The sequence below is a fragment of the Belonocnema kinseyi genome, chromosome 10 (assembly GCF_010883055.1).
Source record: "Belonocnema kinseyi isolate 2016_QV_RU_SX_M_011 chromosome 10, B_treatae_v1, whole genome shotgun sequence".
Lineage (NCBI taxonomy): Eukaryota > Metazoa > Arthropoda > Insecta > Hymenoptera > Cynipidae > Belonocnema > Belonocnema kinseyi.
In genome coordinates, this window is record NC_046666.1 from 64827855 (window position 1) to 64840598 (window position 12744).

The 12744-nt window shown below is 28.6% G+C and overlaps 2 protein-coding genes across 2 annotated transcripts in view; both read right to left on the minus strand.

The window, feature by feature from the left end:
- Positions 1-1862: 1862 nt before the first annotated feature.
- On the minus strand, positions 1863-4412 carry LOC117181705. Its single transcript, XM_033374643.1, has one exon. The coding sequence runs from the start codon at positions 4213-4215 to the stop codon at positions 2797-2799; it is 1419 nt and encodes a 472-aa protein (XP_033230534.1). The 5' UTR covers positions 4216-4412; the 3' UTR covers positions 1863-2796.
- Positions 4390-12744, minus strand: part of LOC117181702 (ring canal kelch homolog) — a 23703-nt gene continuing 15348 nt past the window's right edge. Inside the window, exon 9 of the mRNA XM_033374635.1 lies at positions 4390-4604. Coding sequence (XP_033230526.1) covers positions 4414-4604 — 191 coding nt within the window. The 3' untranslated portion in view covers positions 4390-4413. The remainder of the gene's footprint in view (positions 4605-12744) is intronic.

Consider the following 12744-nt stretch of genomic DNA (forward strand, 5'->3'; position numbering starts at 1 on the left):
CCCCCCTCTCATTTCCCCTAATTCCACTCCCATTAATTCCCTTTCCTTCCCCTTAATTTCTTTACTTAACCCCTCACTTCCCTGACCCCTAACCCCTCTAATTTTCTCTACTTTTCCACTACCCCTCCTCTAATTTCCCCTACTTGCCCTCACATTATTTCCTCTGCTTCCCGAACTCTCATTTATCCTTCTTAGACAAAATTACGATGTACGAATAAAAATTATGTAAAATGAAGGGTGGCAGTGCAGAAATAATAAAACAACAAAATGGGAATTTTTCAAGAGATCGAAAAAACATTATGTTAAATCAAAATCACTATTTAAAAATGAAACACAAGTCCGATACGAAGCTACAGTGTTGCTGAATTGAGACCAAAACGGTCTGGTAAAAAAAAAAGAAACTATCCAGGTTCAAAGAAATGGATGTGAAAGTTGGAAACTTCAAAATCACACTAGCATAAAAATGAAGCAGTTTCGACTGCGTATTGCGATGGAAAAAATGAGAATTATGAAATAAAATAGTGAATCTTTAGTTATCGTTATTTTAATATTGCTAAATAAAATATTCAATGCAATTGTAATTTTTCATACTCACAATTTAAATTCCATAATAATTGTTTTGTTTATAAATAATTCAAAATTTAATTTTCAAATTAAGTAAAAAAAGTAGCAAGGAATTCACGCGTCCTTGAATTTCTTTTGCCTAATATTAAAAACATAATCAACTTTAAAATCCATAATAACAAATTTTTCAATATTAAAAAAATAAAAAATTATCAAATGGACTTAAATAATTGATTATATTATTATATCTAACAGATAACAAAAAATTTACGATTTGCTAATACCAATGCAAAGGATTTTTGCCCTTCAGTTGCGAAAACATTTTTCAAGACTTTTCTAATAAAAATTAAAAATAACTTTTTATTTTAAAAGTTTTTTCGAATAATTCAATTTTAAAGGTTTATAATTTACTACATTTACATTTACATTAAGCAGTTTTCACTTTGAAACATTCAATGTACTTTAAAGTAGTATCAAATTAAAAATTATTTTCACCTAAAAGCAATAATGCAATTTCAATTCCTTTGAATTTTAAGTAATCAATTTTTAAAGTTTTAATTTTTTCTATTTTAGAAATTTTATTCTGAAGTAATTTTATTTACAGATTCTCGATTTGAAAAAAAAACTCTTAAATTTTGAACGCCTTGAATTCATTTATGACCACTTATTTTTATTATTATCAGCGTTTTTTTTATCATTTTGTATTATTAATGTCGAAAACATTTATTTGTGAATAATTACCGGCAATTTCTTAGTTCAAATACTTTGTATTTCAAGCTCTGTCAAGTTACACCAGAAAAAAGGGTTTTCCGAACCCTTCCAACTGGGATTTTTTTTTAAAGAAGTCATAAATTTCCTCTCAGTTTCCCGTCGAAAAAAAATTGGTAGACCTTGAAAAAGGCCGAGCGCTCCTACGTCATGCTGCACCTGTGGTTTGTGGAGACCCCTGACCTAGAGGGAGAAAAAAGTCTCTTCCCTTTGGCACATACGATATTTTGTATAACAAAGGAATAATTTCAAACATTTCTCGAAATACAGTCATGATATCAGCCCATATTAGATTTCGAATAAAGAAAGCATGATTTGAAGTACTTTTAAAGGTAATTGATGGTAACTGACAATGAATTGTCCAAAATTCAATTTCAAAATGTTTAAATTTTCGAAAATGTATGGACATTTTCGGCCATTTATGGTAATTTTACAGGTAAATATGGTAACTTACCTTAAATTACACAAAATTAAATGTTTAAACATCTTTAGCAATTTCATGAAATTTATTTAAAAAATTGGTAATTTTTGGTAATATTACACGTAATTTATGGTAACTTACCATGAGTTACCCAAAATTAAATTTAAAAATGTCTAAATTTGCGTAAATTCATGGAACTTTTCGGTCGTTTATGAAATCTTTACAGGTAAATATGGTAACTTAAGATAAATTACTCAAAAGTCAAGTTAAACGCGCGCGCGCGCGTGTGTAAAAAAGTTACACAATTCCGAGAGTATCTAGCGGAAATTTTCGGATAAAAATGTTAAAGATTTTAAGAATAAGCCTTAAATTTTTTTATTATCTTCGGACATGGAAGATTTATCCCGAGTCATTGGGGATGATGAATGGCAATAAATAAGGTTTGATCCAAAAAAATTATTCTGTTCCGAGAAAATGGAAATGAAAGATTCAAAAATCACAGTATGACGCAAATTATTTTTTGCTAAAAAATCGAAATAAAACATTTAAAAAAAATTAAATTATGATAATTTCAAGAAATATCAATGCAAAAGTTAAAAAAAAATTATTACTACGTTAATATTTGAACTAAAATGTTATTACATTTTTTTATTGAAACCGCGTGCCAAAAGGGGCCTTCATTTTAATAAATCTCCTTGGATATTATTATATTTATAATTAAATAATTAATTAATATAAATAATTATATTTCGAAAATATACTAAAACCGCAACGTGTATTTGATTTTTCAAGGATTTTGCATGCAAAAAAACCCATTTTAGATAAAAAAAATGTTCGTTATCTAGCTCTTCAAATGGCAATTCAGTCAAACAAAACTATGCTAAATAATGATTCAGTTGCACGATTTTCGGTAAAATAAATATTAGGGAAAATAGAATTTTCGAAAGATTCACGCAACTCCAAAATATCTAAACCTAATTATCGTCTTTTCCCACGTGGTCTTTAATTATAATAACAAAGAGCTACCCGCCTCAAACGGAAACTTACGGGTCTTCGCTATCACTATCTGGTTGCTCAGGCGGTTCCTCAATCTTGGGATTAGACTCTACATTTCTCTCACTATTTCTATCTGCATTTTGCGTGACCCACGAAGGCAGCCACTTATTAACAAACCACCAATGAAGCGAGAGCCTCCCTGCATGCTGGCATTCAGCTCTTTCACAGCGTTCCAAAAATTGGCAAACCCCTGAGTTTAGATTCCCCTGATTCCTGATACAAGAATCATCACATATATGATGTCGATTGACAGCATTATTCACGGGATAAACAGAGGCGGCAGACGACGAGGGTACATTTTGACTGGCAGTGGCTCTTGCACTAGACGAAGTTGACTCGTTCGATGCAGAACTAACCGCTACGGGATTGGAACTAGAAGTAGAATTAGAACCAGAAGTAGAAGCAGAAGCAGAAGCGCTATCGGCATTAGCAGACACTCCCCCCGAAGCCAAGCTATTTAATCCTGATGCACAAGATCTCTCGGCCCTGCCAATATAAATCGTAGGATTGCCATAAATCGGATTATTCACCGATTGATCAAATCTGCCAATGTAAATCGCAGAGTTTGATGAAAGACATCGCGGGCAATTTCCAGGATCTCGGCACTCACACTCTCTGCGAAGAGACTCAACGAGGCGATTTGAGTTTATCGGGAATCTAGAATAGGGGAACTCGCCTCTGCAGAATGTACATTTGCAGCTTCTGGCAACCTGGTAAATGTAGTTTCTAGAACTTCCTAAAGTAGCAGAGTTGCCTGGATCCTGGTAGCGCAACCTATCGTGCATATTGAAACACTGATGGCAAAGATGTCGACAGACGGGACATGAGCAGTTGCGGCCTACTTGGTAGACATATCTTCTGTAAGAAGCGTAGGTTATATTTTCAGTCGAGAAGCAGTTCCGAGCAAGTCTTCCCAGTTGATACGGACAGAACTGGCTTCTTAGAGTTCGAGCCGATTCTAGATACAAATTTCTCGGCTGATCGTAGTGGCTAAAGTTTCTGGCTTCGATTTCGTTGAGGACATTGGGTCCCGGCAGGTTGTTGGCTATGGGGAGATTATTTCGATTTTGGGGTCCCGCACGATACACTGATCTGTCGTCAATTCTCTCGTAAGTGTGATTATCCGAGGAATTTTGAAGACTAGCCAGATTCTCGTTTCGCAAGACTTCGACATCGTCATTTTCGTCGTCATTATCAAGTCTTTCGTAAATATTCTCCTCGGGTTCCTGCTGCTGCCTATACCTTTGGTAATTTCGAATGAGGTCGACTGGATTCTGGTAGTTTGGATTGAGATTCGGGTGATTTTGATTACCATTTTGACGATTTTGGAAGCTTCGATTTCCGCGACCCACGTTCTGATAGGCGTCGTCTCTTTCCTGGTTAGAGGCGTTGCGATTTTGATTCATCACGACAACTGCTAGTTCCCCGTTTTCGTACCTGTGACAGAGGCATCTCGGACCCTCGCAATCGTGACTTGTAGCTCGAACGTTCTGGTCCGGATTGTGGACGCTTACACCGCTGGGCCCGGCTTCCCTTTGTGGTTCCGATCCTTCGGCATCTTGCTCAGTATTTTGATCACATGAATGCCCAGCGGTCTGCAGACCTCACATCGTCGATGTTGAGGCTACCGGCTTGTCAATTATGGCAACTCCAGCGTAACTGCGTCCTATGCTCATACAGGTTGGCAGAGTTGTCCAGGTGTCTGTTCGAGGTGAATAAACTTCGACGGAAGCTAAATTTGATGATCCATCGTCTCCTCCGACTACGTAGAGCAATCCGTTGAGTGCTACGACACCTTGAATTGAAACATTTTACTTAACTTATAGATAAAATTACAGATAATAACAGAGTGGCGATTAAGGATGTTCACTACGTACAATCAACCTCAAAAGTTGGCTATCTTTAAAATGATTTATGAAATCGACAAAAAAAGATCTATTATTAATTTCTGTAAATATTGATGGAGGCTTCTGAGCACACTTCAGACAAAAACAATTCAGGTTAAAATTGTTTATTTAACAGTAGTTATTTAAAGGTTCAGTTTTTCCTTTCTCTTTAGGGAAAAATTACAATTTTTATTTAATCCTAATGATCAAGGTCTCATTTTATTCTTCGAAGGATTCTCTAAATTTCTATTTGGGTTGATTTTATAAAAAAAATTATTGAGAAATCATACAGTTATTATTGTTATAAGCAATCATAGTTTAAATTTTAATTAACACCACCAAAATAGAATTGTATAGAATTCTTCAAAGAATAAAATTAGGCCTTGATCATTAGGATTAAAAGAAAATTGTAACTTTTCCCTAAAGTGAAAGGAAGGACTAAACCATTAAATAACTACTGTTAAATAAACAATTTTAACCCATATTATTTTTTTCCGAAGTTTCCTTAGAAGCCTCTATCAAGATTTATAGAAGTTAATAACAGATATTTTTTGTCGATTTTATAAATCATTTCAAAGATAGGCAACTTTTGATATTGATTGCAGGTAGTGTACAATCATTTCTAATTCCCGGCCATTTCCCGGTCAAGTTTTTCAATTTTTCCAGTCAACTAAAAGTAACATATTCATATTTGCCGCAAAACGCAAACATTTATTTGTAATCATAACATTCATTCTAAAAATCCTTCAACTTTAACACAACAGATCAAAAAACTGAAAAATAAATTAACTGGAGTAAATTAAAATTAGGAATAGTTAACTGAAATACTTGAATGTTTAAACTGCAAGATTAATTTTAAAACAAAAAAATTAATTTTCTACCAAAAAATATAATATTTCAACCAAATGCATGAATTTAAACGAAAGAGTTGGATTTTGGATCAAAGACGACACATTTTCAACCAAATAGTTAAATTTTAAACAAAAAAAAAATCCATTTTTAACAGAACATTTTTAATGAAAAAATTAATTCAACTGATGAATTTTGGACTAAAATGATGAATCTTCAACTGAAATAAATGAATTTTATACCCATCAAAAAGATCAATTAACAACCAATAAAATTAATATTATAAAAAAAACGAGCTTTCACAAACTGCATGAATATATGACAAAATTATTTAACTTTTAAATAAAAAAATATTCGTTTTCAACCAAATACTTCACTTTTCATCCCAAAAAAAGATAACATTTTAACAAAAAATTGAATAATTGAATTTCTCGTTAAAAATTTAATCCTTAACCAAAAAAAAATCTGATTTTTAAAAAAATAGTTAAATTTTCGTTAAAAAAATCCTTTTCATCCAAAGTAAAAACAATTTTTCAATCAAATAGCTCATTTTTTAACCATTGAAATGAATTTTTAATCAAAATGATCGATCATCAATACAAAAAATTAAGATTCAATAAAGGAGTTTGTTTTTCAATCAAGTAAATTTATTTCTAACCTAAAAGCTGAATTTTCAACTAAAATTATTAATCTTTAACTGTAATATTTGGATTAACAACCAAAAAGAAGAATTTTTAAACAAGAAGACTAATTTTCTCCCAAAAAGTCGATTTTTTAACAAAATACTTGAATTTTCGACGAAATAAATGAATTTTCGATTTAAAATGGCAAATTAACATTTAAATTGTTGAATTTTTAACAAAAAAGGACAATTTTCCCTTCGAAAGTTAAGTTTTCTACTGGAATAGTTAAATTTCTAGTTAAAAAATTTATTTTCAACAAACTAGTTACATTTTTAAAGATAGATGAATTTTCACTTAGAATGGTAAAATTCCTAACGAAAAATGTAAACAAAACTATATTATAATTCATAAGTATTTCCTCTTCGAAATACTACTTCTACTCTAAAAACTACTTAAAGTACTCTCTTTTCTAAAATTTGGAAGAAGGTACTTTTAAATTTTTACGAATTTTGACTTGGAGCAGGGATTTTTTAAACTCCTTCCTTCTAAATTATATTTCTTTACCGAAACTCCCTATCCTAAAATAGAAACAATAATTATTTTCAGTCATAGGCCCTGCAACTGTAGCTAAAGTAAAAAACACTTTTCTAACACGTTCTTTTATGAAATTTTGCTGTCTAGTGTTCTAAAGATTTTACGTGCTCGGAGAAATTATCACGAGCAGGAGAACATGCTATATCTTTTTGTACTTTGGGAATTTAATGAGCATTTATAAGCATTTTGAATTAGGATTGAAAAAATCGTCTTTTCTATCTTTATTGATAATAACTACGTCGATTCAAATTGGAAAGAGTACCTAATTGAAATGGTAAAAGACGTCAAAGTAATAGGCAACATATTATTCGCATTAAACAGTACCTTATTCAGGATTGCTACGATATACTAATTTCTAAATTCTCCTAGGTATAAAGTCAACCATACACCTAGAAGATTAATGATATTATTGCAAAAAAAAATTGTTTCTAAGTACATGTCAATTAATTTTTAGTTGAGTTTTCAATTCAAAAAGATAATTCTTGAAACTAAGAAATGAATTTTTAACTAAAATTATGAATCTTCAACCAAAAATATGAATTTTTAAACAAATAACTAGTTGAATTCTCGACCCAAAAGATTAATTTGCTACCAAAAAAGATTCATTTGCAACAAATTACATGAATTTTCATAAAAAAGATCCAGTTTCAACAAAAATTATAATAGTTAAAATGTTAAAAAATAAATATTAAAAAAAAAACGAATTTTCAACTAAATAGTTTTTTTTAGCAAAAAATAGAAGAATTTAATTTTTAGTTAAATTTACAAACCAAAACTAGAATAATTCAATTTGCAGTTAAGAAAGTAAACTTTAAACAAAAAAACAACAATTTTTCAGCAAAATAAATTAATTTTCAACTAAAAATTATAAATTTTGAAGAAAAATTGAAATAGTTGCAACTTCAGTTAAAAAATTACTTTTCAACTAAACAGAAATGAATTTTTAGCCAAAGAAATTAATTTTTGATCACAGTGATCATTTGTCAACAAAAAATCTTAATTTCTGACCAAATAGTGGAGTTTTCAACCCAAAAGATAAATTTTCTATTAAAAAAAATAAACGAATTTTTAACTAAATATTTTTTTCCAACCCAACAAATGAATTCTTAGCCCAAAATACAATAGTTAAATTTTCTGCAAAATAGAAAATTAGAAAAAAAGATTATATCTCTATCATAAAAGGTAAATTTAGTTAAAGTAAATTTTCGAAAAAAATGATAAATCTGCAACTAAGAAAAATTAATTTCTAACCAAATACATGAACTTTCAACTTAAAAGATAAACTTTCTACCAAAAATAAAATACATAAATTTTCCGTTAGTAAAACATACATTTTCAACCAAAAAAGAAACAAATTTTAAACTAACTAGTTGAAACTCTTCTGCCAAAAGACATATTTTCAACAAACAGTTTAATTGTCACCTAAAAGAATTTTTAGTAAACAACTTAACCACGAAGATAGAATTTTTATTAAAAAGGATAAATTTTTAACAAAAAATGTAACAGTTACATTTCCAGTTTAAAAAATGAATTCTAAATAAAAAAGAACTAATTTGACTGTTTAACTCAAGAAAATAAATTTTGAACCAAACGTGTAAGAGTTAAATTTTCAGTTAAAACAATTAATTTTCAACTCGAAAATATAATTTTTAAGAAAATAATTAAATTTTGAACAAAAAAAAAGGTTTTTCAACTAAAATGATGAATCATCAATCAAATAAATCAATTTTTAACAAGTTCCACTTCCAACTAAGTAGTTGACTTTTCAATCAAAAAGGATGAATTCTCAACAAAAAACGAGATATTTGAGAATTACACTAAAAAGGATTTTAATTTGATACCAAAAATATGTGAATTCGACCAAAAAAGATTAATTTTTAACAAAATAGTTTGAATCCTCAACCAAAAGAGATTAATTTTCAACCGAATAGTTGCGACTTTTAACCATAATAATAAAAGTAACTTTAGCTTTAGTTTTTCGGAAATTAACTAACTCTATTAGGTTTTCCCTAAAATTCCCTGACTTTTCTGGAATTACCTGATCTATAGCAACTCTGTAATTTAAAAAATAATATGTTTATTTCATGATAGAATTTGTATTTAAGTTTGAACAGTAATCTATTTTATCAGGATTAATTTTATGCAAAATAAGCATTAAAAAGATTGGTTTTCATAAACAGATTTTCAAAGTATCTCACCTTTCGGCTCATTAGAGACAAAAATAACCAAAAGAAAGAAGAGGAAGAGAAAGGTAAAAAGTCAACCAAAAACCAACCTATCTTTTTTTCCTTTCTCCGTCCTTTTATACTACTAGGAACTAGGGAACCAACATGTTTCATGAACAATTTAGACCTCCTTATCAGGAATTATTTATGGGATAAGCTAAAGATATGAAAAATTGATATACCTCAAAAGAAAATGCTTCGTTTAATATTATCAAACATTGGTTCATTCTAATAGAATCTATATATTTATTGAGAAATTTATTGATCTATAAAGAACTCAAAATGTAATTAAATTTGAAATATTACTTTAAAGTACAAGAAAGTTACTTTAACCAATTAATAATGTGACCTTTGCACACTTAAGAATCACATAATGCTAAGTTACATCAATTTTTAAAAACCCAATATAAAAATTGCAAAACCAGTTTAAACATTATTTAGATTATTGTGAGAAGACATTTGGAAAACATAGTATCTATTTTATTTTCACAAAAATTGAAAAAGATCAACCGAACTGAATATTATGATGTACAGTGTATAAAGTTACGACGTATCGGGAATGGTTAAACTGCGATACGCCACCTGGTGACAAAAATCCGAACTAGAAAGAATAAGTACGATTTTAAAGATCGATTTTAATTTCCGCATAAAAGTGTTTAAACGATTTTTGCTGCGAAGTTTAAAGTATTTATTGGATACTAAAAATAAGTATTTTTTGGAAACAAAAGGGTTTAGATAGAATTTACTTCTAATAAGGTGACAAAACATATTTTTGTACAGAAATATTTGTCTACAAAAATAAAACAATCATTGTTCCATTTATTGTGATTTTCAAAAGATTATAAACTTGAATGGAAATATTTTAAAGCAAGATTTAACTCAAAGTAAATTTTGATCAATTTTTTACATGGAGTATTTACTATTTAAAAACTGATATAAAAGTTAGGATAGAATTCTTATTTAAGTTCCAATCGCAGGGTGGCCACTGGACCGCGAAATCGGGAATCATATGAGAACGGGAAATCACAGTGAATTTATTTTTTGACCGGGAATTTTACAAATTTATAGACAAAAATCTGTCTGTCATTCCCATCGGTTTTTAAATAATTAGTTAAATTGTGATCATTTTCAATTATATATGCAATTCATTTTAAAATGCGTATTTCCAAAATCTTCCACTTTAACAAATTTTTAATTTTAGATTTTAATTGTTAAGTGTACACTTTATTTTAAATAATGTTAATATTCAGTTTTAAAGACTTAAGACATTAAAAATTAGAAGCGTTTGAAATCGAAGATTATAGATAGATATTTAAACTTTGTCAACTATTTTCAATTTTTAGATTTCTTCAAAATAATATATTCATAATTAAAGGCTTTTATTAAATTTAACGTATTATTTTAGTCTAAAATATTAAATTTTTAAATCAGAGAATGTGGAATTTTTACTTGAGAAAAATAAGAATTAATTAATATTTAAAAATATCTGACTGTTTATTTAAAATCAGTAATTATAGTAAATATTACAAACTAAATTTTGAATGTTACATTTTAATTCTTCTATTTAAAAATAATAATTCGTAAGTAAAATTGTTGAATTTCGGTGTAAATAGCCAAAGGCCTAATTTAAAACAAAATCTAGATTTTGGCAGATTTCGAACAAAAAATTTAAAAGCTTTTTGAAAATTCTGAATGGCTTCAGAAGATCAATAAACATTTCCTATGAAAACTGAAAATAATTTTTATTTTGAAAAGATCATTTTCAAAAATTTAGAAAGATTTACGAAATTATCAAAAAGGATGTGGAAGATTTTAAGGAAATTTATTTAATTTGGCAGAATTAAAAAAAAAATGGAAAAAATTGGATTAATTTTAAGGGATGTTTAAAAGTTCTAAAATAATTTGAAAAATAATTTTAAAAATCGAAAAAAAAACATGTAACTAACATGCAGAAGTTTCAAGACCTTCAAATAAAATTTGGAAGCATTTTAAGAATTTGTCAACCATTTGAAATATAAATAATTTAACTTTTAATTTAAGAAGTGTTCAGTTTATAAAAAAATGCAATCATTCAATTTTTAATGTTTCTGGCTTAAAATTGCTTTGAATGATATAATTTTGACAATTTTTAAATTTATTGATTGATTCTTCAAATTAGAGTTTCGAACATTGGAAATGATAACGTGGATTTATATTTTAAGAACTGAATCTGAGTCTCTGAACTCTAAAATTTATAGAAGTTGAAAAATTTATTTTGCCGTTTAAGTGCATTTAATAAAAAATTGTTCAGTTTAAAAGTGTTAGTAGCTTCCATTTTATACGTGCACATTATTGAGCATTTGAATCAGATTTGTATACATTATTCATTCAAATGAAAAATGACCAGGAATTTTTTTCTTGGATTAAAACGGCCACCCTAAATCGTCTATTATTCGCATTCAATCATTGTTTTATAATTCACAAAAATATCGTAAAAACACTTTTATGTGAAAATTAATGTACATCTTTAAAATGATACCTACTCTTTTTAGTTCCAGTTTTCGGCACCAAGTGGCGAAATGATGGACCACTATTCCCAATACTAAAGTTGAGTTTGGACAGAAAAACTCTCAGAAGTTATCAGATTTTCATTTAAGGGGCTTGTTCAAGAGAGAGAAAGAGTGAGAAGGAATTATACGAGGCGACTTTTTTTAAACATAGTTTTAAACCCTGTTATGCACGAGGGAAACAATCTTTATGAGCGACTAAGTACGTCCCAACCAGACCACTTGTAATGGAGTACGTGTTAACGAAATTTTCACTGACCTCCTAAAAAATGCAGGATTTTAAGAGTTTCATCAAAAATAATTATATTCTATTATTCGAAAATATAAAAAGATATATTTACATTAAAAAGAGAAAAACATACAGTATTCTAAAAAACTGTAAGTTTATTTTAGTAACTTAAGTTTTCAAATAGTAAACAAATGTTGAAAACACCATATGAATCATGTCTTAATGTAGATAATTTACCATTTTAATTGAAAAATTATAATGTTAACAAATATTTAACAATTTAAAAAGAAAATAATGTTATAAAAAGTAATAATGTTTAAAAAAGGGGGGTCTCAGAAATTGCAGCAAATTACTGAAAAAATACATAATATAAAAAATGCTTATAAAAGAGAATAGAATTTTCAAGGGTTTGTCTCAATATATAGTTACACTATTACCCAGATTCAAAAGAATTAACATTTCCGGACAATGAAAATAAAGAAAGTAAGACATTGTTGTAGGAAAAGTAATGAGGATACAGAAAATTCGATAATCAGAGATTATATTAGAATTAACCATCAAATACTCAAAAATTAATATAAAATAATATTTTAAGTTAAAATGAAAGATAAATCAATTAAAAACACAGAGGAAATATAGGATTTGTATTATGAAAATTATGTTGGTTCCCTAGTAGAATAAAAAGAACTCTTTTTCGTTTGGTTATTTCTTTTCTCTAACATGCCCAAAAGTGAGATATTTTGGAAATCTGTTTTTAATAGCGTATCTTTTTAATGCTTATTTGGCATAAAATTATTCCTGATAAAATAGATTAATGTTCAATCTTAAATAAAATCTTAAACTTATGATTCTTTCCAATCTGAAGGGATTTTTTTATTATTATTATTACACCATTAAGCCATTTCCCTTTCCGGGTAGGCGTGACTCACTCGGCAGGGGAAAGGAGTAGTGTGTGGAAGGGATAGAGATTTTTCAGATTGATC

Bases quoted from the DNA above. Each gene is read 5' to 3' on its own strand.
- LOC117181705 (XM_033374643.1), bottom strand. From the start codon at position 4,215: ATGAATCAAAATCGCAACGCCTCTAACCAGGAAAGAGACGACGCCTAT.